This window comes from Falco naumanni, chromosome 4 (assembly GCF_017639655.2).
Source record: "Falco naumanni isolate bFalNau1 chromosome 4, bFalNau1.pat, whole genome shotgun sequence".
Classification (NCBI taxonomy): Eukaryota; Metazoa; Chordata; class Aves; order Falconiformes; family Falconidae; genus Falco; species Falco naumanni.
In genome coordinates, this window is record NC_054057.1 from 57578822 (window position 1) to 57605485 (window position 26664).

The 26664-nt window shown below is 49.4% G+C and overlaps 1 protein-coding gene across 3 annotated transcripts in view; it reads right to left on the reverse strand.

Moving 5' to 3' along the window:
* VILL (villin like) overlaps positions 1 to 17371 on the reverse strand; it is a 37665-nt gene extending 20294 nt beyond the window's left edge. For 2 of the 3 annotated variants that reach the window (XM_040590327.1, XM_040590326.1), the window contains exons 1-4: positions 7363 to 7846; positions 4288 to 4369; positions 2683 to 2757; positions 420 to 616 (exon numbers count right to left, since the gene is read on the reverse strand). In XM_040590327.1, coding sequence (XP_040446261.1) covers positions 420 to 616; positions 2683 to 2757; positions 4288 to 4369; positions 7363 to 7376 — 368 coding nt within the window. In that variant the 5' untranslated portion in view covers positions 7377 to 7846. Of the gene's footprint in view, positions 1 to 419; positions 617 to 2682; positions 2758 to 4287; positions 4370 to 7362; positions 7847 to 17085 lie in introns of those variants that run through there. The other variant, XM_040590328.1, reaches the window with a different exon arrangement.
* Positions 17372 to 26664: the final 9293 nt, after the last annotated feature.

Consider the following 26664-nt stretch of genomic DNA (forward strand, 5'->3'; position numbering starts at 1 on the left):
CTAGATGGCAAAAGTTCAGAGTCAAACTTTCCTTCCACTACGGGACTATTACTCCCACTATGAACCAAATTAGCACTTCTCTTCAAGGTAGGATGTTAGTTTGAAGTACCCTGTACAAGCATATTAATACGAAGTGTGTGGAGGAGAGGATGACCCTAGGGTGAGCAAAAAGGAGGTTAAGATGCACTTACTGCAACCACCTGGGAAAATGACCAGTAGAACAGAATGACATGGTTCCAGACTCAATGCTTATTAATAATTCTTTCAAAACGGGAAGTTTTCCTTCTGAATTTTGACCAACTTCAGTGCTGATCTATATTTTTTGGATTTTTGAATTATTGATGGCTGAGATGTAGAGAAGCAGAGGGAATCCCAGGGACCATGACGTACCATGGTGCAGGGTATTTTGTGCTACTCACATAATGCCGTTGCGGAAATAGCTTCGGAAGGTCTCAGACTCATGTTCTTGCACTTCCCGGTGCTGCACAGGGTTCCCCCTGAGCGCATTGTCCATCTGGGTGACGTACATGGCCGCGGCACCTTGCTCATCCTGAGATGAATCCTTGCCAATCCAGTAATGCAAGTCCACAGAGGAGCCACGAGAGGTTCTTTTGGTCTGGAAGAGGTGGGAAAGATGAGGTGGGATGAAGACACAGCACATATATACGTTCCAAATAATATCTCTGGCCAGGGAGACCTGGCAAAACCAAGTGACCATACAGCATTTTCCTAGGGCCTTTCCCACTTCTGCCTTTGTCCTGGGCGAGGGGAGGCAAGATGGAACCTCAGGATGCTCCCTGGGAGCTCAGCCTGGAGCCAGGGGCCTTGCTCAGGAGAGCATTTGTGGGTTTTACGTACATATTGAACTGAAGGATGTTCCTGTCTGATCCTCTTTTCTAACTCTTGTTATCAAGGAAAACTGAGCACCTGTGCAATTACAAAAATTAATGCATTCAACCTGTCCTACTTTTGTAGAGTTTGATGTTTAAACTTTACTCTTCTCACAGATCACCGTTTAAAAAGTTATGTACACTGCTATTTATTTGCCTGGAGATACTCTCTTACCTTTCTTGTTGTTCTCTTTCTCATGTCACAGGACATAGTAACACAAACTGCCTCTGAAATCCTGCTGACTTGCAAAACAGACATAACTCCAAATGAAGCTGAGCCTGCGTGTGCATGCTGTGATGCACCTTATTACAGAAAAACCCAACAGCCTAGAAATAGGAGGCAAGTGTTCTGAGAACAGGTGTGTGTGTCGTTATGCGAGTCGTACCAGTTATTTTTTAGCACCTACTGTGTTAAACCCTATCATGGACATCTGGGAAAGGCAATAAAAGCTCATTTTATAAACTGGATTTGACACTAAATTCTGTTTATTTGCTTTGTGCAGCGATACCACAGTGAAACACAGTAGGTAGAAGAATAAAATACAGCTCCTCTGTTCCTCTAGGCGCAGATAATTAATTTTGGGGAAAATCACTCAATTTATTACTTTTCTATTGAAGATGATCAAAGTCCCATTGTCCTGTGGACAATCTTTGTTTGGAGAGCCTCCAGTGGAGATGAGAATGCAAAGATGAGTATTTTTACCCTCCCATCTGCAGGGGCGAAAGAGAGGAGTGGGCTGGTTACAAGCTCTTCTACCTGGGGAAGCTGTTGCAACATAAGCCGAGTCTGTGAGCATCAAAATCTATACTGATATCTACTTGTAAGGTCATTGTAAGGACATTCATATTCTGCTCTAAGCATGTCTTTGGGTACCTGCTACCACATTGATTCAGTGCTTGAAAGGCAGCAGCATAAAGGCACATACATGGTGAATTAGAGCAGGAAACTCATTCTGCGTTGCTATCCCAGCTCGATGTATATAGCAGATGTGCATTTGTTTGTTGTGGGATAGGGGAGGCTTTGCTGTCTTGACTGATGGAGACAATTGCAGGAGGGACACTTAGACAGAGGAAGGGGGAAATGATTCTGATTTCCACTGTATGGATGTTTTTTGATACAAGGGGGCCTGGACTTCTCTATGCAGATGAAGAGATTTGGAAAGAATTCTAGCAGCTGAGTGCAACACATCATCCTTCCACAGAGCTTTGGGAACACAAGGTCATAGAGCAGAGTTGGTTCTCAGAAGTTCCTCACGCTTCTGGCTAGCCTGGGTTTAGCTGGTTACAAGTAGGTCTGGATCAGATTTGGGTGGGACAGATGAAGCATCCTAATGGGGACATGAGGGGCTGCAGAGCCTGTCTGCTGCTTGCATAATGCAGAGTAGGTGGCACACTTCCATAATTCACATCATCTGCTGAAAATGAGACCCTCCAGTTGGCCACCTCTCACATCCCCAAAAGACTCCCAATAAGCCATGCAAATGTGGGCCTTTATTTAATTTGCCAGGAATGTACTGGCCATTTCACCATGTCCGGACATAACTCCATTACAATTAGATATCTTCTAATCAACTAATTACGGAGTTAATGGCTCCTCTGGACTTCTGATTTACTGAACACACGGTGGTGTTGCAACAGCCACATTAAACTCAGGTGCATGATTAAGGTGGTGGACGTACATGCACAACCACTTTACCCACAGTGAGGGTACCTAGGATCAAAGTTGGAGCTAAACGAAAAGGGTCGACCCAGTTGCCCACCAAAGAGACCAATGCTTGTCAGCCTTACTTACGTGCAGAATTATGTAGCAGTCTCCTTCAAAAAAAGTCCCATAAGCCTTTTCAGGTACAGGAACCATCTTCATATTCTGTAAGGAAATGAGTGTTTGGGTCATTGATAGTACTTCAGAGCCAGAAGTTGATGTGTGTGAAGCAGGACAGCTGGGGTGCATGAAATATTAAGGTGACGATCAGGGTTTGGAGACAGAAGAATTAGGAATGTGCTTGTGAGCTGGGAAAATCCACTTCTGGGGGAAATGCCAAAGTACTGAGGGGTAAGAGGGGGCAAATGATAATGCTGCTTGGACAGATTGACAAGTATTTTTTAGTTTCCTTGCCCTTCTGCAGTCCTGTATGCCCCGAGTAAGGAGACCTGGAGGTCAGGCTGGAGTGCTCCAGAGCTTGCATTTATAGGGAATTTTCCAAGGGAGTGAGCACATCTCATCCTAAGTTTATTTTTGTGACATGGTTTTTACTCAGTACCTTTAAGTTCAAGGATAACTTTCAGAGCTTTGTTAGGATGACCGCTTTGCCAGGGATTCACAGCAACTAGGAGTGCCGAGAAAAGACAGACCTGAGGTCACCATCATGTGCCTCACCCCTCCAGACCCTAATTGCACACTTCAGCTGGTGCAAGTGCACAATTAACCAGCCATGCCTGCCCACTGTAGGTGCCTGGATGTGCCACCCACCAGTACACATGCAGCTCCTGGGCCTGAACTGGCTCTGTGGTTCCCTGGAATTAGAGACATACATTCTTCTGGTGGCCTGACTTGTTTCCCAGCATACCAGCTTGACCCTTGTGAACCAACACGTCTCTAATTACAGATCCTCTGGAAAGAAGCTTAGTACAGTGCTTTGGAGAGAAATGGAAAGGCAAAAACCCGGTGATATTTGGAACATAACTGGGACCTGTAGAGGGCCACCACGACCTGGAGACCTGTGTCGATGCCCCTTCCCACTGCTCCCCTGAGTGCACCTCAGTATGTACCCCCTCTCACTGAGGGGACCCCTTCTTATTGCAGGGGGATGTTCTTGGTGAACGGGGCGAGAAAAAGGCAGAATTCAGCACAGCCCACATCCAATCCAAAAATCAACCACCACGCAAGCAGAAGGTGACCTTGCAGGCTGCAGTATCTCTCCATGCAATGATCCATTGATCAGAGCGGGAAAGAGAAAGATGAAGTGCAAATAAACCCCACGGGATGCCTTTGCTGCAAAAATGGGTGCCTCCCCCGCAGCAGCTGTTGGTATAGGCTGAGGTTACCTATGCACAACCCCTCCTCTTGGCCAGACAGGGAATTCACTTCTGGTGTGCTAAAGCAGCCTTGTATTGGTTTCGGAAGCAGGTGAGAAAGCCTCCAGTGCTGGAGGAACAGCTTCACTCCCACCACGTTCATGTTTTCTTAGTCAATATTATCCCTGTTTTACAGAGCAGGAAACCAAAGCAATAACATGCTAAAAGTTGCCCAGGGAGACATTGGGTCTCCTGTTTCCCGCCTGTATCTTGTCTGTAAGACCGTCTTTTCCTACTCTCATTACTTCAGGAATCTCTCTTTCTTGAAACACACACACACACACACACAGAGGACATATGTAATCATTGCCTCTTGACATACCTCTATGCTCCATATTTGCAGTCCCAGCTTTCTCTCGATAGTTGGGAGATTTGTGTCACCATCTGTCATCCTGCAGTCTGAGCTAGAAGGGAAAGGAAGAAGAAAAATCAAAATAACTATATAATTGGATACAACAGTAAGTATGCTAGCCGGCTGGGTTCCTCTTACTGTCAGTGGAGTTTTACTACAGATAATCCACACCTTGAAGTGTCTCTATCTCTTTGCTGACTACGAAGAGAGCACAGCTCTAGTTATCAACAGTTAGGTGGGATGAACCCCCATTCCCAAGGCTATCCATGCTCAAGGTGGGGCAAGCAAAGTGTGGGACCACAGCCCAGCAAAGACTGGATAGGATACTGTTATTCTGGTGTGCGATTTTGAACAGGTTGAAAGGATTTGCTGGGGTATTGGACCTGACATCAGGACTGCTTTGTTCCCACCATGGCACAAGGGGTGGCAGAGACAACAGTGGACCTCCAGGAGACCCATGCCCTCCTGCAGCAGTCACTGGAGGTCAAGTCAGGTACCCTGGGGCACTGGGAGCTTAAGGAATGAAGCCCTTCCACTTCAGGATAGCATTCAGGTCCAAATTAAGACAGGTATCTCAGGGCAGGGCACCAGGCTCTCAGCTTCATAAAGGTCAATGGGCACGGCATAGTCACCAGAGCATATGGAGTGATCCAAATGATGACCCAGGTGTCTACTTTGCACATAGCCAAGCAGTTTCCTATGCTCTGCTGCCTGTATGGGCGAGAGGTGCCTTTCAGTTGCCTGTACAAAGGTGCCTGGGGATATTTGACATGTTTTTGGTATCTCCAGCTGCCCCCCTGATGGACAAAGGTCTCCTATCCATCCTCTCTCCTATCTACTATCTGTGAAAAGAAAAAAGGACTACCATTCACAATGCTCCCTGTTCCTACTGCTTGGATAGCAGAGGATTTGCTCAAGAAGCAATTTCTGAACCCAGCTTGTTTACAGGGGAAGCTCCTGAAACAAACCGAACCCCAGCCCAACGCAGATGAAAACAGTGAGTTACACCCCAGCAGAGCTGGCTGGCCCAGGGGGCTTCGCAGGTGCCTCCTGAGCAGCTCGGCTCCGCTGCAGTGGCCACGGGACACGTTGTGTTTGTGTAGGGGCAAGACCCGTATCAGCCTTTCCCGTATGAGTCAATCCTGCTCACAAATCGAGGCCCAGCTTCGAGAGAAAACACGGCTCACTGATTCCTGTGTTTTGTACTCATTTGCTTCGCCAGTGCGCTCCCCTGATTTGCATTTGCTCATGACAGACGGAACGATTGTATTATGTGAAAAACAACTTGATTGACTGCATTTTCTGCTCTGTCTCTGGATGAAAAGGCTGCCCTGATTGTAGGCCACAGCCCCCCCCCGCGCTCCTCTGCTCAGCTGTAGGAAACCGCCTCCGAGAAGGAACGGTGCCACGGCTCGGCACAGCGACGGAGCCGCCATAAGATGAAAACCAAACTGCATACAGCCATGGAAGAAACTTCTGAAGGAGGAAAAGAACAAAGGCAGATGATCCCCTGCCAGAAAGCGCCTTTATTGCTCGTGTTACGAGAGCATGGAGAGACGTGCTGCACTTGGCACCGTAAAGGCATTGCTGAGCACAGCCCCAGCGCCGCTGTGTGAACTGAGCCGGCACCTACGGCCTGGCAGCGCCCTGCAGCAGGAGTCAGACACGCTCACTCCGTCCTGAACACAGATCTGAAGGACTCTGGAAGACTGAGTCCACATGGCTTCATGTACCTATCAGGAGCACATTCAGCAACCTTCATCTCCCTCTCAGGTCCTCCAGATAGGATCCAGGCAAGAAGAGAAATAGCAAGGACGAAAAAAGACATTTTTCATTTCAATTCCCAGAAAGGTAATTAAGAGCCACACAGATTAAAAGCCAGATCCAGGAAGGTATTTCAGTGCCTGCAGAGGACCTAGACACTTTTCTGAATGGCGTCCTGACTCACCTACTGTGAAGCCCAGGGCTATCAGAAACTAAAGCCAAAAACATGATCCCTGTTCAGATCTTTAACCAAAAGACTTTTCTTTTAGCATGGCATTCAAAAAGTCCCTATCAAAGAAAAACCCAAGCGAAGCCTCCTTCCCTCAGCCATCTTTTACATTTATTTAGGGTTTTTCCTTCCAGCATCAAAATAGGAACAATCTGAAAACAAAGCCAGCAAAGACATTTATATGTGAGGGAGGATGCAGGGGGGTAAAGTTTTTCAGCAAAACTGACATTGCTCCCTGTGAAAGGCAGCAGGGAACCAGCAGCTGGCCAGCTGTGAGACACAGCTGGCTCCCTGCTTCTCCCAGCCTCTCCCGTTGGAAAAGTTAACCCAAAGGATGCTGAGATTCCTCTGAGCAGACACAGCTACGTTGGACAAAACCCCCTGAAAGCCAGCAGTGTTCTACCAATTCCCACCCAAACCTCTGACTCAAAACAGGAATCTTGGATGTTCTCTGCTCCTGAAACCTGTCCATTAATGCTGGTCCCCACTTTTCTGGGAAATGCTGTCCCTCCCTTGCTCCTTAGTCATCAAGCTGGGGGGAGTGTGAAGCAGACATGGTTGGCTGTTTCTTTGGACTTCCCAGCTTCTTTCAGTTGGTGGCCAAGTTAGAAATAATAGGAATATGACTTATATAATCAGACAGCTCATTTCATTAACGATTTAATGTGAGCTTTTAATCAGATGATCCCATAATTTGACTCCTGACCAGACACAAACCCCAGTATTTATGGAGTGCAAACTTCCCATCTGTGCTTCAGGAGGAAGGGCAGAAACTTTTCTAATTTAAAAAAAATAAAAAGGGGGTATTCAGAGGCTTGGGTTCACTGTGGGGTTTAAGCAGCAGTGTCTGGGTCAGTGCCTAGATCAATCAAACCAGTTTGGTCCAGCACCAGGTAAAATGCTGATTAGCAAGAAGCAGGAGCCAACTGCCTCCGGGGCAGGAATTCACCAGCAAAAAAACTGGTTACAGGGACGGACATTTGCTTCCTTGTACACAGACACGGCTTTACCTGTGAAGAGGGGAGAGAGAGACTAAAGCAGCTGTAGCTTACCTCTTTGCCTCCATGTTAGTAACATGCAGCTGCCCAATATCCACCTCCAGGGCCACCTACTCTATTTTCACCATCTTCAGAGACTCCCACAGCCACGGTAAGAAGAGACAGGTTCACACCATTAGCACAGGCTGAGACGTGGCCACTACATAGCAAAGACAACTTCTGGCTTGGAGCTGCTCTGCTGGGTCACCATCCCTCAGTGAAGATGTATAAATTAAACTGTAGAGAGCAAATGTTGCTGTTGGGTGAGGGCTGAGGACCTGGAAACCAAATGTTGGTGTCTGGCCTCTTAGCTGGATGTCACAGCCAGGACAACCTGAAGCCTCCAGAGCTAAAAGCAAAGCCTTCCCTGATGTGGTCTAGGTAAGAAAGCTGGTGGCTGAGGGCAGATGGGTCTCTGCTACACCCGCTCCCCTTCACCCACTGCCAAAACCCACAGCTATGCTCCTGCTTGCTAAATATGATCTCCATCCCCTCTCCAATCAGCACAGCGTGGGGAAAAGCTTTGCCTTTAGGAAGGACTAGATGACTAATTAAGTGTGAAGGTCACTCCCAAGATCAGTTAATGAATAACAGTTGGGGTGGAAGTGCCAGCATTCACGACCTCGTTTTGTCCACCTGGTATGTGTTGAGAAAGCAGACCTAGCAGGACATTTCTTCACGGAGACTCGGGCTGTTTGGGTGGGGAGGAAAAATAAGGACTCTGAAAGGGGATAGAAGATAATTTCAAACTCCCCAAGTACATTCTGAATTAAGCCTGATTTGGCTTGTCTGGGTTTTGGCGGCACACTTACTGGGCTGTAGTCACGGTAATTAAAAAACCCCAGTGAAATGACTAATGCTCTGTACAGCTTCGGGAAAATAGGAAGCAGCTGTGGCTCCAGCCTTTCCAGGCTGAAAGGCCTAATTATTGGGAATACTTGGACTGGCATTAGATGAGGTAAACCAGGGCAGTTGAATTGCTTTCATTGTCTCCATTATAGCTGGGCATCTGGGCCCAAGTAGGTGCCATGTTTTTGTTTGCAGAGAGGACAGCAGTTAACTCTTGTTTTGCCCAGAGGAATGAAATTCAGCGTTGGGTTACCTTGTGTGGCTCATCAGCTTCAGCTCAGGACTATTGCTTTGAACGGTGACTGTCCCTAGCGAGTGACTGTCCAGAAGTACAGCACTCAGCCAATGGAAGCTGTCTTATTTTCTCGTTGCAAAGGGGAGAAAAAGTAGCTTTTATCTCAGGTGGAAATGCTAGGGAGAGAGGCTCAGCAATGGGGCTTCTCTCCCATGTTGTCACACCGTCATATAATACCCTCCTCCGATTTTTTGGCAGGAAGGCAAAGTTTGCATAGGCAAGAGAACCTGCAACATGCATATCCATATGCCTATGTGTGTGTCGGTGACGGCTCCTACCCTCTTGCACAATCACAAGCAGGATTGCAATCAGAGAAGCTGAATTGCCTTACCCATGTTGGATGTGCTGGGACACGATGATGAGGCAGGGAATGGGATATGAGTTTTGGGGAGTGGCAAAAGAGGAAAAAGCCCAGCTCGGTGCACCCTCCTCCTCTAAGTCCCGCAAGGTTCAGGAGCTCAGTGTGGCCAGCATGCTGAGGGCTCTGCACAAACGCTCGTGACTGACCACAGAGAGCACTTCAGCCTTCTTGGGAAGAGCTCTTGCATGGCAGCTAAAATTCACATAAAGCAGGCCTTGAAATAAAGTGCCATTTCTGATCACAGTGGGCAATTGAATATTGGAACAGCCTATTAGGGAAGCTGGCAGGCTTGCCTTTACTTAATGTCTTTGAAATGAGATGGCGAAATGGCTGGGATGTGCTCTCTTGGCTCGTCTCCGCGGGGTCGGTGACTGTGAGCCCCTGTTCAGATACTGCCCTTTCAGCAAGCCTTGCCCTCCCATCAGGTTGGCATTAAGGCAATAACATGGACTGACCTTCATGCTTCACCTGCCTCCGCTGGTCAGAAAAGATCCCGTATCCATGCTACCAAATCATCTGTGTGGATCATGAAAGGGGTTGAAGGGCTTTTTTAGTCTTCTCTTAAGTAAAGGTGGATCAAAAATTGAGATGGGGTGTTGGACAGGATGAACTAAGATTGTGAAAAAGCTTCTTGCACACCTTCTCAGGCTCAGTGGCTCTGGAGCTAAGAAGGGACTTCACTGGGTTCAGATGGGCAGGTTTTGCCTTTTTCCATGAGTGGCTGCCAGGGATCACAAGACCACGTCTCATCCAAGCAGCTACCTGCTATCACAGGTGACTGGTCTTTTCTGTTCTTTGCTCATGGGGCAAGGGCTGGGATGCTGAGGACTGAGATGCTAAAGTCTGTTCAGGGTGTGAGTGAAGATTGAAAAGCTTGGGGTGAAGAGAACCACTGAGATGAATTTATGCTAATAATGGCCTTTCAAACTGGAAGGGCTCTACATCCCAGGAGATGTTTGATTTCCCTTTTCAGTAAATTTGAAGGATGCACAAACCTGGATCCACCTAACCAAGTAATTTCTCAAGTTCTGCAAGAACAATAACCATTTTGCCCTGTCTGAAAAAAGCTGACCAGTCTCTGCAGGACCCACCTGGTGTGTCTCTTGAACCCTGGAAATCCACCCCATCTCCAACCACCATCCCAAGAAGCAGACCTCTAGCTTAGGATGTCTTCTTACAACCCGTGCCTTTGCCCTCTGTCTGTTTCTGGCATCTCTGACTTAGTAGTGTATACATAGTTTTTCCCAGAAACCTGCTGGTGCTGAGCAGCCCTTTCAGCCCCCTGTGAGCCACATGCAGGTGGGCTGGGCACTAATTCTCCTATCCCACCATCGATCCTCACTTAAAAGCAAGGAGCACAAGGAAATACTAGGTTCCTGGGGAATAACCACCTTCCCAGCTGCAACAGCCCTTGATCTGTATCTCATCTGTCTCCTCAAATTTCTCCGAGGACATCTGATTTCGAAGGGCAGGCAACGCACGATTTATCTCCTCTGACTTTGACTAGTCCCTGCAGCTGCCTAATTTCCACCTGCCATAAATTCTAGCTCGATGCTTCACTCCATCCAGAAGATCTTTCTCATCTCTCCACACCTCTCTTTATGACCTCCTTTGTCCTCTCTATTTATCTCAGTGCTGGTAGCTTTCCAGCAGTCTGATCTTCAAGCAGATGGTCTTGGGAAACTGATTTGTAGGAGTTTTTTCCAGAACTGCTGCTATTTCTGAATCCCCCCTCTAAAATTTTAACAACTGACTATTTGTCCTGGGAACAGTAGAGCTGTATTGTCCCAGCAAACTTCTCAACAATGTAAGAACAATGTACTGACAATTAAATCAGAAAGCCTTAACACCAGCCACAACCCCCAAGTCATGCAGTCTGAGTTTCCACATGCATCCCACTGGATGTACAGCCCAGTGCTCAGCAGTGGCTGGCGCTGGGAAAGGGAGAGCAAACTGGCTGAACGTGGAGGCTGGCAGTCCTTGCCTGGGTGTCCTATAAAGAAGGTTAGAGCACCCATGCAGCTCTTGGCTGTTCTCCTGGGAAGTCCTTCTTCCCCAGGATGTCTTTGAAAGCAGCGTGCTCTCCCGGGCAGGTAGCATCTCTGCAAGGTGAGGGCAGCCCTGTTATACTCAAAGCTTTCAGAAGCAGCAGCAGAGTCTGAGCTGCAGTAACTTCCCCCTGAGATCGGCCCCAGTGATCAATAACAAACTCTTTTGCTGCAAACCCACCTCTCTCTGAAGATCCATGAGAAAAAAACAGTGGCACAAGAAGCTGTTACTCTGCGTGCAAGCGCCTTGCAGCAGCGTTACCTCTGCTAAGGTGCCAGGTGAATTCTTTTCAAATAATAAAATGCAGCCTGGCACACACCTACTTCAGAGGTATCCATTTCACCTCTGGCTCCTCTTTGTGAGGTTATTGAGTCGGTAACGGTATGGAGCCATCCCAAGGGAAAGGCAAGCGTGTAGCTTGCCAACTCGTTACGAACAAATCTCTCCTTTCTTTCAGCTCTTTCTCCCCTGTTGAGAAGGAGAGATCGCTGACTCGGGACCAGCACTGCATCTGAAGGCAGGGCTTCATGCCACAGTGAGGGCAGGAGATGCACGCAGGAGGAAAACAAAGCTGAAGCCATTTTAATTCCTCTTCCTGGTTTCCAGAGAAGTCATTAAGGTTAGAAATATTCTCACAAACTAACTTCTAATGACTCACCGCCTCCAAGAAAAAAGTTACAATTCTCTCCTACACCAGCACTTTAATGGAGCGTTATTTAAGCAAATGACTGCAGCTAAGTACAGCCAGAGCTGAGACATCAGGGGCGAGAGCATGGGTGTTTGGGTCACCTGTGTGAGACCTACCTGAGCTTTGGGGAGCACCTGAATTTCAAAAGCTTAGGGGAAGGGTGTGACAGCTGGGACTTGAGGAGAGAGCCTCAAAAGAAGGCATTTTTCCAGCTGAAATTGAGGAAAGGCCACTGCTTCCTATGTAGGGTTAAAAGAGCCTGGAGGGAGGCTAGGAGAGCGGGAGAGACGCTGGGATTCATCCATCCTCACTTGGGCCTCTTAATTCTGGGTGCTTAAGTCTAAGAAGGACTCTCCCTGGGTGGTTCATCTCATCCTGACATTGAGTCTAGGGCAGATGCAGTGGGTCTTGGTCAGGGGGGACTTACTGTCCCCTTGGCTGTGGGGACCCCCTGGGTGCAGAGCCCAACGTGCCAGGCTGCCCTTCACCTCCGGGTGTGGGAGCTCCATCCCATCCATCATGCCCCAAGACTCTGCTTGCCAGACCTGTCAGTGTGAACTCAGCCAAACACCGTCAATAAAGCTGCAGTTAAACCCAAGTACCGGTGCCTACCTGGCCCATCCTTCTCAAACCCCAAGTATGAGTTATGATTTTTGCTGCTGCATCTAACAGTTTTATATTTACTGTGAGAATGCGCATATGTGTGTATGTGCATACTTGTACGTGCGCAAGATAAAAAGCAGGTTTTCCCTGGTGCACAGTTTAACTAGTGGAGCTGAATAAGCCCTGACTATCAGGACCATTGTTTGCTGGTGGTGGAGCAGGGGTGCTGGTCTGGCTCCACTCAGACCAGCTGAAGAACTGGTTCCTACAGCATTGGCTTCCCAGTGGAAAGCAGCAAGACTGATATTAACTATCAAAAGGAAGGGGCTGTTGCAGTTTTGCTCCAGGTCAGACCTGCAAGCATCACATGAAAACTGGGAAGAGAAACCCAAGACTTCTGGAAAAAAAACCCACCAGGTTTACATTTCAGATTGCAAATGAAATGACCTGGACCTAAGCATGGTGCTCTGTGCGTAACTCTGCATTTCCATCGCTGGCCCAATGAGATGCAACAGATTTATTCAGGGGGGAAGGTTTGTTTCTCGAGCTGCAAAGGAGAGCTCACCTTTTGTGTATGTTGGCTGACATACCTCTGCAGAAAGACACCGAACTTGTTGTGCTTGTTTTGGCTGGGGTAGAGTTAATTTTCTTCACAGTAGCTGGTATGGGGTTATGTTTTGGATTTGTGCTGAAAAGAGTGTTGGTAACAGAGGGATGTTTTTGTTATTGCTGAGGCCCTACACAGAGCCCAGGGCTTTTCTGCTCCTCACCCACCCCACCAGCACTGGCTGGGGGGCACAAGGAGCTGGGAGGGGACACGGCAGGGACAGCTGCCCCCCACTGACCAAGGGGACATTCCATACCATACCACGTCATGCTCAGCACATAAAGATGGGGAAGAAGAAGGAAGAGGGGGGATGTTTGGAGTGATGGCATTTGTCTTCCCCAGTCCCCATTACTGGTGCTGGAGCCCGGCTGTCCTGGGGGTGGCTGAGCACCTGCTTGTGGTGGGAAGTGATGAATTAATTCCTTGTTCTGCTTTGCTTGCATGGCTTTTGGTTTACCTATTAAACTGCCTTTATCTCAGCCCAGGAGTTTTTGCACCTTACCCTTCCCATTCTCTACCCCACCCCACCGGGGGGGAGTGAGTGAGCGGCTGTGTGGGGCTGAGTTGCCGACTGGGGTTAAACCATGATGCTTGTGCCAAAACAAATAGGTAGCAACCAACCCAACCCAGGCTTCCACTAGAACAGGCTGCTGAGCCAAGGTATGGGTTGCCTTTTATGATCTTTTAAGTCTTTGAAACAGAGCCAGCCCTTCACAGCATCTTCTCTCAAGGGAACACCAGAAACTCCCAGTTTTTTGGTAGCAGTCACCCATACTAGTGTTAACCTCTAGGCTTGCATTCAGCACCACATATGTCATGTCTTTGTTACTGTTTCATCCAGCCCTTCCAGCCCAGGATGAGCTGCAAGGTCACTCTTGGTCCTTCTGTGGCTTTGTGGGTGCCACTCAGTCTCCACCTGCCTCTCCTCACTTTAAGCTCCTTGAGGAGCACCATCTCATCCTCAAGAGTCCCCATGGTTGTGTCTCCTTCCCAAGGTGAATTTTGGTGGCTGTTCTCTCTTGTGCTAGGAAAAGGGTCCAGGGAGACAATGGGGTAAATGGAGATGGGGTGGATTACTGGGAATGAGGGGCAGAGGGACATGGGGCAATAAGGAGGTGTAACTTTGCCCCTGTGGTATCATGTGCTGTATGATGGATGGTGTTGGTGCACCAAGGTTTTATGAGCTAAACCCTATGCTGCCCAGCTCTGGGGCTGCTGCACACCTGAGCACAGCTCTCCACTCACAGCACAGCAAGGAGCACAGCCCCGGCCCGGGGGGCTGCACGTCTGGCACTCGCTTGGCATAAGGAGTGAAACTCCGTCCACGCAGGACCACAGGCCGCGAGCGTGGGAAGCGTGTGTGATCCCCTCTTGGCAGAAATGAAGGCAAGCTTTGAGAGAGTAGCACGTCAACTGCACAAAGCCGAATGAATAAAACATCCCTGAAAATCCTGCAAACAGCTTTAGAAAGAGTCATACATCCAGAACGGCCTTTCGCGCCCAGAGCTGCCAATGGGAATTTTGTCTGAGCACAGGGAAGGGAACCAGGCATCTGAAAGACTGGGATGGGTGGGATTTACTGGGACCCAGACAGCTATTTCATAGGCAGCAACAAAGCATAGTAATTCAGGCTCTAGCACACTCCCAAAGGGAGAGTGGTTACATAGTTTCCATCACCCAAAAAAGAACATGATTTCTAGTGCTGCCTATTTCTTACCCTGCTCAGTTTAAGAGCAGTTTTAAATAAAAGGCCAGACAGAAACCTATTCTTTCATCCCAGGGCATGGCAACAGGACATTTTTAGGTAGGGGAGGGGAGGTCGGCTGCTCTGAATAGCTCATTCCACAGGCACTGCCCAGGACGGAGCTCAAGCATAGGATTTAACATCCCCTGTGTCTCATGTCTTTGATGTGGATATAAAGTAATAACAAGTTTCACTGTTACTCTACCCAGCACGGCCTCAGATAAGCATGAATAGGCTCAGATAAAGACAGATAACAAACGGTAGGATTTCTGTTTCAAGTAGAGGTCCCTGGAAATCAAGGCAACTGAATCAAATGCACATCATCTGATGCTGGAAATTAACATTACATCTCACAGGACTTCTCAGAAAAGGATGGCAAAGACTTAGTGACAATAAGCACTTCTTTCTGCATTGCTTTTACACCCAGAATGGGATGAAATGTATAATCATCCAGGATAAATCATAATTAGGCCCATTTCCAAGGTTATATTATGGGGAGAGGGAGGACACGAGAGGTTTTAATGAGTCGTAGGAGCGTATATCCCCTTGTGACTGTATGATCTGCTCCTCTGAGGAGCCAACAGAAGGTGAAGAATACATGTGAGAAAACAAAGAGCTGGAGCAGAGATATTTGGCGTGTGTGTCGAGTCCTTCCTTGTGCTGTTGGGCTTTTCATACATAGAAAGCCCAACTTGTGGATTTGTGTCAGTCCAGGACAAATCTCAGAAGGCTGCAAAAGAGCCCATTCCCTGTGACGAAGGAGGGACCTTGAGGAGGGATGGTGGTGGCACATGTGTTCCCCAGGCGTGGCTAAAGTGCCACCGGGCCAGGTAGAACAAAGGTAGCACAAAGGCTTTCACTGTGCCTCGAGCTTCTCCTCACTGCACAGGGCATTCCAGGGCTCTGATAGTGGGCTACCAGGCATTGAGCTCTGTTAAAACTGAGGGAAGGCCCTTGGTCCAGCAGGACATGCCCAGTACAGAGCAGAGCCCCAGCATCTTCCAAACATGGGGCAGGTGTCTGAGCCGGTCTCCTCCTCAGCTGGGGATGAATGATCACAGCATGGGTGGTGCTGGAGGAGCGGGCTGCAGGGCAGGTCCAGCCTCGAGTCACAGAATCCATGGTGCATCTCATCCACATGACGTGTCCCACAGCTCCCCGGGGGGTCCGTAGCAGAAAAGCTAACAACCTCCTTGCTTAAAGTCCAGAAAAACTTGTGCAGCTCCACAGTAAAGATCAGGAGACATTGTGAGCATCTTCATTTGGCCATGCAAGAGCAGAGTTTTATTATCTCAAACTAACCAGGAGCCCCAGGATACAGGGGAAGGCAGGAGACCAGGGTGACACTGTTTGCGGCCATGGCATGAAACCTTTGCTCCCAGCTGGGAGACCTTGGTAACTGCTGCTGCAAAGTCCTGCCTAGGAAGTAACATCATGAGTTACTTCCTAGGCAGGAAGTCTGCCAGTGGGACAGGGCAGCCTGCTTCTGCAGGGAGTAGGAGGAGATGGTGAGGTTCACCTGGCTCTGCCAGGAGGAAGGCAAGGGAAGATTGTCAGGGCTTTCCTGATGTGCACTATGCAGGCTATTGCCTGTCCTAGCATTTGCTTCCAACTGGTATCTCAGCCCATGCAGCTGTGAATGGTAAAACCCCACCAAAAAGGAAGGCTGATGCTCTGCGATGGTCTAATCTCTGTTTTGCAGGCTCTGTTCTTCACATTTAGTGGCAGCCTGTAAAGAGCACCTGGATGATTCACCACCCAAGTGCTGCTCTGGTAGGGCCGGTTCCCTTCTGCTGTCGTAACATTTGTTTACACCTGTGCTATGGTAGCCTTGAGTAAGTGTGAACCTCCCACGGATGCTAATTCATATTGGTTCTCCTTTGTGTTAAATATTTATGTTCTTAATAGGCACACCTACGAAAAATACTGGCAAGTAAGCCCGCAGCTCAACGCCATTAGAAGTCAATTTTATCTCAGTGCGATTTGCATCTCAAATGAACAGGATGAGAAAACACTCTGTGCTTATAGAGCGAACCAGCCCAGCAGTTCAGCCATTAGCAGATCTATCGATTAGACACAACAAGACCTATTGACGAGAACTTCCAGCAGCTTTTTGTCGCTGCCTGGCCGTGTAACCGGTTGAAAAAGCAGGTGAGCTTTAAGCAAATCCCCACAGCAGCAAGGCATAGAACAAACCAGGCCAAAACAGAACGCTGTTAATTGCTCGTTGCATGAAATCAAAGCCAGTTTGTGCAGAGAGCTAAATGAAAAGCATGTGTCCTCAGAGCCCGTACGTAGCCCGGGTGGGTTCTTGGCGAGCTGAGCGAGCTGCTTGTTCCAGCCCTGAACAGCGCAGACCAGGATGGGCTCATTGCTTTCAGTAAAGACCTCCTGGCTTACGCCAGGTGAGCAGTTTTTAACAAAATATGAAATCCATTAATTATCTTTTGTTGTTGTTTCTTACTATCCGGCAAAACAAAAGTCCTTAAACAGTTCTGGCCTTTAGAAATAAATCTAAGAGGGGTGCAGGGAAGCTCCTTACCTCGCTGGGAAGCGCGCGGTGTCCTCACAGGTCTTCCTCCTCCACAGCCCCCGTGCCTTCTGTCCTCTTCAGTGAGCTCGTTCCAAGGCACTTTTTGTTTGCTGTTCTGCTACCTTGTCAGCTCGGAACAGCAGTGTTCGGTAATTCAATCCTCTACTTAACCGCAGGGACACTCCTACCCGGAGAGCACACCCATTCCCAGGCTCACAGAGGGAGCCGGTGTGAGAGAGTTTCAACCAACTTTCTGCTTGCATCAAATATCCACCAGCTCTGCATTCACGAGGCAATAATGATTAAGTGCTGCTTTAATTAGAAACCTGTTTTGTCCAGATTGAAAAGGGCAGGAGAGGATTTCCCCTGCCTCCCTTTTCTCTGTCTCTGCTGGACAAAGCGCAGTGGGGTGCTGCCCGGTGCCACGCCAACGCTTGGGGCCAAACGTCCCAGCTCCCGTCCTTGACTCTGTCCAGAATTTTGGCACAGCTGGCCTGAGGGGAGAGGGGCTCAGCCGGCTCCTGCGCTCCCTGCAAGGCCAAACTGGGCCTGGCTGGGGCCCTGGGTATGCAGCAGCCCAGAGTGATGGGGAGCAGGGGTAAGGGTTGTCACCAAGGTGCCTGGCTGACACGGGGATGTGACAGAGCATTGGAGCATGCAACCAGGCTGCCCTCCCAGGAGAAAGGTGATGAATGATAAACCAGAAAACCCCAGCGGAGCTGGCAGCGTTTGCATCAGCCACCTTCTGCAGTGGAAAGCTGCACCTGTTGATACTCATTGCAATGTCATAGCTTAGCGTTAAGAAAAAAAGTATCTGTGAAGGGCAGCTGTAATACGCAGCTACCTCTTCCAACAGATGCCCTGATGCTTCTGGCTGAGGGTGACCTGAAGACAAACCATCTCCTCTCATTCCCAGCTGCTCCTGCCTGGCATCTGCACCGTGCTGCTTGCTGCTGGTGGAGGGAACAGCCCTGGCTGGAGGGGGATGGAGGCATCACTTCTTACACTGTCATCAGGCGGTGGCTCTGCCTTTGGGGCACCCAGGGCTGTGTCCAGCTGTGTTTCAAATATCTCCAAGGATGGAAACTACATGACCTCTCTGGACTGGGAACTATCCAATTCCCTCCCTTCCTACACCTCAAGTTTCTCTTGCCATTTCCTTAATTTTTTAGATTAACCCACACAAACTGAAAATAAATATGGCTCAGCTCATCAGCTAAATCAGGTGTCAGAACGGGTTTAAATCTACAATTTCCACAGATCTTGTCCACTGACCACTCTTAGTCCTGTAATGGGAAGAGTGCCCGAAATACCTGTGCCATTAGCTACAGACCCGTGTACCACTGATGGCAGATAGCTGCGAACCAGGGCATGCGCTGAACCTGCTCACTCAGCCCAGGTGTGCCCATACCCCAGAGAAGCACTTCAGAGATCTTAGTTTCATGGTTGAAGATGCAAAACTGACCCTTAGAAAGCAATTTATCCTTCAAAGTCAGCAGGCTACAGCTCATAAAACCCCTAACAGCCTTCACCTTTCATTTTTTGCTCTTTTCATTTCATCATGCTGAGTGGCTTCCTCAGCTGCAGGGAACAGAGGAATGATGTTCTGTCTTCCTCCAGTCTGCAGAAGATGGAGACCTGCGACAGGGCTGCTTTTATCTTGGGAGTCAGCCCCAAGCCCACTGCTGGCTTGGGTGATACGCGGTGAGAGTGATACACTGGCAGCTGTGGTGGGAGGCACTGGAAGATGGGAGATCCCAGAGGATTGGCACCGAACTCCATCATGTACTGGTTCCCCTTTCGCCACACGACGTCATTAGCTCCAGCATCAAGGGTTTCGTTAATAGCTGCTGTGTGGCTGGCTCCTTTTCAGTGCTGATAGATGCTGATATAAACCAACCCATTTCCATGGCTGCGGCTACATGAATTTGAGCTCTGGGATGAAGGATGTCATTCGCATACCCACAGCTTTGGGAATGCCCTTCAGGCTCATGCACAGGTGATGTCTGAGCTGCCTGTCCCCACTCCTTTCCATCACCACAGTGAAAAAGTAGTAAATAATCCTGGTAAGCTTTTAAGGAGCCCAGATCTGCAGAAATATATGTAAAGCAGTTTAGAACAGTCAATGCCAAGAGAAAAGAAAATGTTTGTTATAAAACATGGGCTCATTTAGTGCTGAGCTGTAGGCACTTTTGCTTCCTGCTAATACTGGGCATGCCATGGGGTTATAGAGCATAAAACATTATTTCCGAGTAGTTTAACTCAGTACTGGTAGAAAGCAGAATAGCCTGACTTTCATAACTGAAACATTATCTGAGATGTTCCTGTCCGGCTGTTCTTCCCATGTGCATGACCTGATGCACTCATGTTCTGGTCCTAAGCCTTGACTCTGTTCCCAGAGCTCAAAGACTTTGCGGTTTAATTTATTTTTTTTTTTTTTTTTATGCATACAGATGGCAGATGAGGCTGTTTTCAGTGTCCTAGTGCAAGCATAAGACACTGAAGACATTGTCACAGGTTGATGCTGCTGTAAATCAGAAGCTGCTGGGAGGAAGACTGCTGAAGTGCAAAAGCAAGGTTTGGCAGTATAATGGCCCACATCTGCCTCAGGCTTGGCCACCCCACATGCCTGTGGACAAGGTTAACATTGTGCATGGGGAAACAGGCTCTGCCAAGGATGTATTTGCAAAATGACACGTTGCAAAGGTATTTCCACCCTGCTTTTCCATTTGGAGCTCTGGGAGGAAGAGGGGAAAGGCCAAACCCTGCAGATGAGATAACATGGCAAGGGCCTCACCCTTTGGAAAAGCGAGGGAAGGAGGTAAAAAAAAACCCACAAAGCTGCTCAAGACAGCGGTGCAAAGACCCATCGCTACTTGCTTGAGGTTAAATGTCCTGAGTTGTAGCTGCCAAAGCTTTGCATGAATTTCTGAGAATGTTTCAGGAGACATTTCCTTGACCCACAACCAAAGCATGTGACATCTTACTATAGATCCCTCACGTAGCCTCGCTCAGGCACTTCTCAGCCCTACAAAATCACGATGGCCAAATGAAAATCTATAGTGCCTCTTACAGGTCTGCCTATAGACCTGATAGAGGAGAACTGGTTATAATTTACTGCTCCCTTATCTGCTGTGCTCCTGGGGATGGGGAAAAAGTTGAGGAAGCAGTACACATGCATGTATATTGACCATAAGATGTGCGAAGATCTCACTTATTGGGGCATATACCTTCCCGAAGCAAAAGACCCTCCTGAGAAGTACATCTCAGCCAGCCATGGCATCCAACCTGTGAGCAAGGCAGGGATGACTGGCAGCTGTGAGGGACTGAGCACCAGCTTCAGGATTTGGCCCAGCTGCCTGCAAAGGGAGTGTTAATGTGGGGAAGTGAACACAGCTTTGCTCTTTGGCCTGGTGGGCTCGGACCGCTGGAGATGGGGGCTTTGCAGGGAAACAGTTTTATAGGGCAGTGCTCCAGCTGACCGGGCAGCACAGAGCTGCTGCTGGCAGCTACCAGTGTGCTGGTTAATGGTTAATAGCAGCAAATGGGAATGTCTCAGGACAGGGGAAGGTGCTGGGCAAGTGGCTGAGGCGTGCTCCTGTGCTGCAGTGCCATGATGCAGGCGTGCGCTGCACCGACAGAGAGACGATCCCCTGGAGCTGCAGGGAGCCATTGCATCCTCCTCTGGGCACCTCGCATCAGTCGATGGCTCTCAGCACCCAGAGAAGCCTTGATCCTGCAAACAAGCCCTTGCAGCACAGCTCTTGGGCAAGGCTGTGCACGGAGCCGTGTGAGCGACAGATACCACGGAGGCAAATCCTTTTCTCCTGATTCAGAAGAAAGGAGTGGCCTTGGCAAGCCAAGGACAGAAGGGTAAATGCTGATCCAGGGCAGGAATAATTTTGGTGAGAGCTCTAGAGGTGTAGTTTGTCTTCCTGGAGCCACAAGCTTGCAGCAGGATAAGACAGGAGCAGTCGCTCTGGCACAGGGGTCACAGCACTGAGGCAGAAGCAGCCTGTAGCCATTGCTCCAATTTATTGCTTGGCAATCTTAGTGCAAAAGCCATTTTAAGCCAGCTTGCTGGGCTGTGAACTGGGGATATGGGGCTCATGTTTCCTCAGGCTTACAGGAGAAAGTACCCCCCTATGAAAGAAAAGGTGAGAGGGCCAGGGAGGATGTAGCATGACAGCAAGGTCTGCCAGGGCTGCTGGTCAGTCTTGAACCTCTCTTTTATGTCCTAAAATGTCTATAACCCATCTTGAAGGTGGGAGGCGCAACTTTAAGTCTCTGCTAGCAAAGAAGAATACTTTGGTGAATATAACTGCACTGACTATAAATATGGGCTATAACAACACTGATGGAAATGGCCACCCCATGCCAGACCCCCCCCAGTCTTTCTGTGTGAGCTCTGGCTGCTACTGGAGGCTTTGCAGAGTGATATACTGCAATGCGTTTTCTTTTCCAGAATTACATTTAGGGGAATGTGGAGGAAAATCCTTGGGGAGGGTGTTTCTTCCAGACCCCTGCTGGTGAATGACTCCTGCCTTGGAGCAAAAGACCTAGCATCACCTTTCAGGAGGTTCATCTGCAACTCGTCGGGGCACAGGGCTAGCTGGGGAGGTGGCCACCTCTGGGGGTGGCTGGTCCTGCCTGTGTGCACTGCAGGGTGTGGGTTCCTCTGATCCATTCTCCATTTGCTGTCGCCCGCTGCCACCAAGAATTAGCAGGTGCACTGAGAAAACAGGATAGCTGAGGTGGGAGGGTGACGTGGCATGGGCAAACAGCAGCCCTGGCTGCCTGCCAGCCAGAGGAGGAACACAGGGGCCTCAGTTCAGAGCTGGATGTGTTCCCACCATTATTTTATCTGGGGAGACTTCCAGAAGGACCACAGTCCCTCAGACCCATCACCCCAAGTTCGCTGTCAAACCCTACGCCTAATGCTGATGCCAGAGTTTGGGCACCTGCTGTTTTTCAGGCTATTTGCTGTCTGCTAGTACGAATGAGGTTTGTGCTAGAAAAGCTTAGATCTACTACTTCAGAAAATTAGCCTGCTTTTCCAGAATGCCAAAAAGCTTTAGGGAAGTACCTGATGGCAATGAAGACTCAGCAGGAGCTGGCCCTTTATTGTAAATAGATGGAGACTCTAACGGGGTGAGCATCAAGGCAGCGTGGTGGACTTCACAGAGTCTAACCATGGGGGAACGATGTGCAGGAAAACAAATCTATTGTGTTCCTGTTCCTGAGTGGTTTTCTTATTTTTACATAAGCCACAAGCAGGCGAGCTGAGGATCTGGACTATCAGCTGTTGATTACTGTTATTAAATTACAATCTTCTTCTAGAGATCTTAAGTCCTGATTCAGCCATTCGCAAAGCAAACGCAGGTGATTTACAGACTTAATCTCAGGATAAGGCATCGTGGGAGCCCTGCATGGAGATGCTTACCTCCCTCATGTCTGCCTTAAGATGGTAGCAGGGATTATCTCTCGCTGTTATAGGGATAATACCAGGGAGGGAGTACAGGATACAGATGGATAAGGTTTCCCAACCAGCATCACTGCAGGAACTGGGCAGTAAAGGAGAAGAACAAACACAGGTCACCCATGCTCCAGCTTGGGGATTTGTTCATGAAGCCTCCTGAGCATCCTGTGGCCACCCTGTCCTCAGACCTCAGCCATGGTACGGAGCAAGTGTTTCCCCCAGGTAGAGCAGCACGCTGACCTTGAAGAGGAAGACAGTGAGGAGAGGCAGACAAAAAGCAGAGAGGATCAGTGAAAACAAACATCCCTACGAACGGGGCGGTGTTGCAAATCACTGAACAGATACTTCAGGAGTTTCACAAAACCTCAGGGGCTCCCTCTCCACCCTAATGAAAACCATATGAAACCCAGCAAATTCCAGCATGCTTTGGTCAGGGTCATCAAGCAGAGCCTCCGCGATTTCCAGCGTCAGCTGATCTGGCAGAGAGGAGACATTTGGCAGCAGAGGCCATGCAGGCAGGGGCGGCACAGCCGCGCTGGTTGATGGGTGTGCGAGCCTGGCAGCGGTTATCCCGGGCAGCCCTTGGGCAGCGGAGGAGCAACTCACTCGTGCCATGGTGGTGACACCCCCTGAGGGCCAGGCTCCTTGGGACTAGGCATGGGAATCACACCACAAGCCAGCGAGATGAGGGATTAATGTTTTGTTCTCCCGTGGGAGCCGGAGCTAACAGAGGTTATTTACGCCTTTTGGATGAGGTTACGTGGGATGCCCGTGCAAGAGCCAGAAAGTCAACTCAGGTCCCCAGCAGCTCGCCCGCACCCTGTGGGAGATGTGACCTGGGTTTCTCTCCTGCAGGGTACAAGGCTGGTCCTTCAGCACTCAGTAAGGCCAACCAGTCCCAGTGGTTTTAATGTGTTTCAGGATCCCTGGATGCTGAAAGGTGTAGCTGCAGGACACGCTAGCTTTACTGGCAAAGGCTGCTGGAGCTCTTACTCTCTCTGTTTATATTTTTTTCTTTTAGCATTCAAGAAGACCAGCAGCTTTCACAACTGTGGGAAACCTGATTGCTCACGTTGCTGACCATACCTGAGTGCCCACAAAATAACTCCACCCTCCCTTGCAAGCTTAATTTTTAACCTCTCTCATTTCAGTGACCCAGCTGCACGTGTGACTACAGAAAGTTGCTCTGTTAAGGGCTAGGGTGAGGGATGAAACCCTGAAGCCCTTCCCTGCTTCCAACACACACCAGCCTTCCCCATGAAATTAGTGTCACAGCAGCTGCCTGTCTCCGGTGCCCAGACACGGACAGTGTCGGGGATGCCCATGTACCATGTCAGGTGGCAACTGTGCCCTGGGAGAGGATCTGGGTTTTTCTCAGGGAATTTTGAATTGGTTCCCGAAGTCTTTCCCCAAAATAGAGCAAAAATTTCCCCAGGACAGGCAGTCTGGTAGCTGAGCTGAATTTACCAATTTACCATGTTCCGTTGTTCACATCTGCTAAACAGAGTTAATGAATTTCAAACCTTAGGAGGCAAAGGGGTGTGAGGAAAGACTGTGCCGGGTGCTGAGCCCGAGGACCTGCCGGCAGAGCCAAGACCAGGGCTTGGGATACAGCAGGTAGCTGGCGCTGGGGCTGGCCAGGTGGCAAGTTATTGTCTGCAGGAATGCAGCCCTGCCTGTGCCAACCAGGAAGAAGCAAGAAAAATCAATCACCCCAAAGGCTAAGAAACTGTCATCCTGCTACGTGTTGCCCCTCCCTGTTTTCCACGGTCCCCAAGGGCACGGAGCCCCATCTACGCCTGACACGCGCTTGGTCTGTTAACCCCACTCATCAGACGGTCATGTCATGCTGCTGGAGAAGCTCCAGTACTGCTGCAGCAAGCATGAGGAGGGCACTGATACCCATCACAGCCTCGGTTCAGGTGATGAACGAAGATCAGGCACTTTGCTGGGTGCAGTAGGCACTTCCCCCTGTGCCCTCTGGCCTTCTGCACCTCATCTCCACCTCCTTCTTGTAGACCAGCCCAAGGGTCACACGTAAAAGACCACATGTTGAATGGGCTGGATTAAGTAGGACCCACAGAGCTTCTTAAAAACTGGAAGATGAAGGGCTACTTGAGGGGAACAATTTTATTTTTATGATTAAGTTTTTCAATGATTGAAGAATTCTTCCAGCCACTTTTTAAGCAACATCGCAGTCTGGAGAGTCAAGGTGCCTTACCAGAAATAAACTTCAGGAAGACAAAGGCAGAGCTGAAACCTAAGGCTCTTGTATCCCTTGGGCCATACATCCTACTGTGTTGCATTTGGAGCTAAAATGCTGCCTACAGGCTTGGGTGCCCACAACAGATGGTGTCCCCCAGCTGCCACTAACCCCTGTGCGAGAGGCCGGGGAGGAACAGTGGTGCTCATTTGCAGGAAAAAACTTGTGGTGAGGCTGATACACCCAGGGGTGCTTAATCCGTGCAAACACCGACACCACCCACTGTTAAGAGGCTGGAGCAACGGCACCGTGAGTTGCTCGTGTGAGCCCAGAGCCTCCTCCCAGGCAGTTCTGGTGACTGTGGTTGAACACTAAATGAGAAACCTGCGATACTTCTGCGTGAGGTGGGACTCTTTCTAATACAAGTGAGAGGTCATGCTTGGGGCATCCTTGTGCTGCTCTCCAGTGGAATTTGACCAGTGTTTCTCCTTCTGTTTCCTTGTTTTTCTGAACAGCAGCACTTGCATGAAGAGCTCGTCCGGCAAAGGGCAGTATTATCTTAGCAATTTTTGGCATGAAGGGAAAGCATCAGAAGTCACGGAACTGCCTCCCTTAGGCCCAGGGCTTGGCCTATTTGGATTAAACATACTATCCAACAGAGCGAATGGACACCAGCTCTATCTGTAGGCATCCGCACAGTGCAAAGAGCAGTTTCACTTCTTACAAAAACTGCTTGGGGACAGATGATAATCAGGTGCCGGGGATGTTGCTGTGCACGTGATGCCACCAATGTATGCTCACACATGGGCTCTCTGGCTGGGTTTGCACGGGTTTGGCCCCGCCTGGGGTCAGCAGCATCACCCCCTTTGCAAACAGGGGAGGAGGAGGGTGGCAGTGAGGCTTGGCAGCCTGGGGAGGAGGAAAGGGCAGGGCACTCACACCCCAGTGGCAGTTGGGTCCTGGGCCCTGGGGGCAGATCTGCTGCACCCACCTTTGGTTTCAGGATATTTTCACTCCCTGGTGAGGATCTGGATGAGACCAGGATTTGAGTCCTCATTACTCAAAGATTTACTGGGGAGGATCTGGATGAGACCGGGACTCAACTCCTTTTTGCTCAAAGATTTACTGGGGAGGACTCTTCCAGACCACATTCCTTCCACACAGAAATCCAGCTCCAGAAGAGCATTTTGGGAAAGGACCACAAACGATGCCTCCAGGGTTGCATTCCTGGGCGGGTGGATGAATCATTTTCCAGTCCCACAAGGGAAAAGCCCATCTCTAACACACTGAAGGCCGGGAAACAGGTGAGGGAGGGGATCTGAAGGGGATGGACTCGCTTCCAAGTTCCAGGCAGTGCGAGGGAAGGCGCAGGAGAGCAGTCGGCAGCGCAGTGAGCGTGCTCGCACAGCTCCGCTGGCACTGGCCATGGCAGCTGCATGAGGCGCAGGGGCTGCTGCTCCACAACCTGCCCGTGGAGCAAAGGACCTGCCAATTTAAAGGGACCGCACTTTACACATAGGGAGCGCATGGCCCACATTTGCTGTTTTGCATGAACGACTGACAAATTAAAGATTTCTCAGGAATGTTTTCCACTTTAGCCAGAAAGAAGCAGTTATTCGATAAAAACCCACACCCCAGCTCTCGGCCGTTTCAGCCAAACTCCAAAATACTTCAGAGCTCCCATGATGTAGGCTTGACGCTATTGCCTTACATCCCCTTTCTCTCCTAAACCAGCCTTCCCAGCTGGATTACACTTCCCGAAGGCTCCCCTAATGCAATTTTTCTGGGGTGATTTGCACCTCATGCTCCCTGAAAGCCAAGCAGCAGCAGATCAGCATCCTGCCTGGCCACTGGGAGCTTTCTCAACACTTGCTTTTGATGATAAGTCCAGATACATTCATGCCAG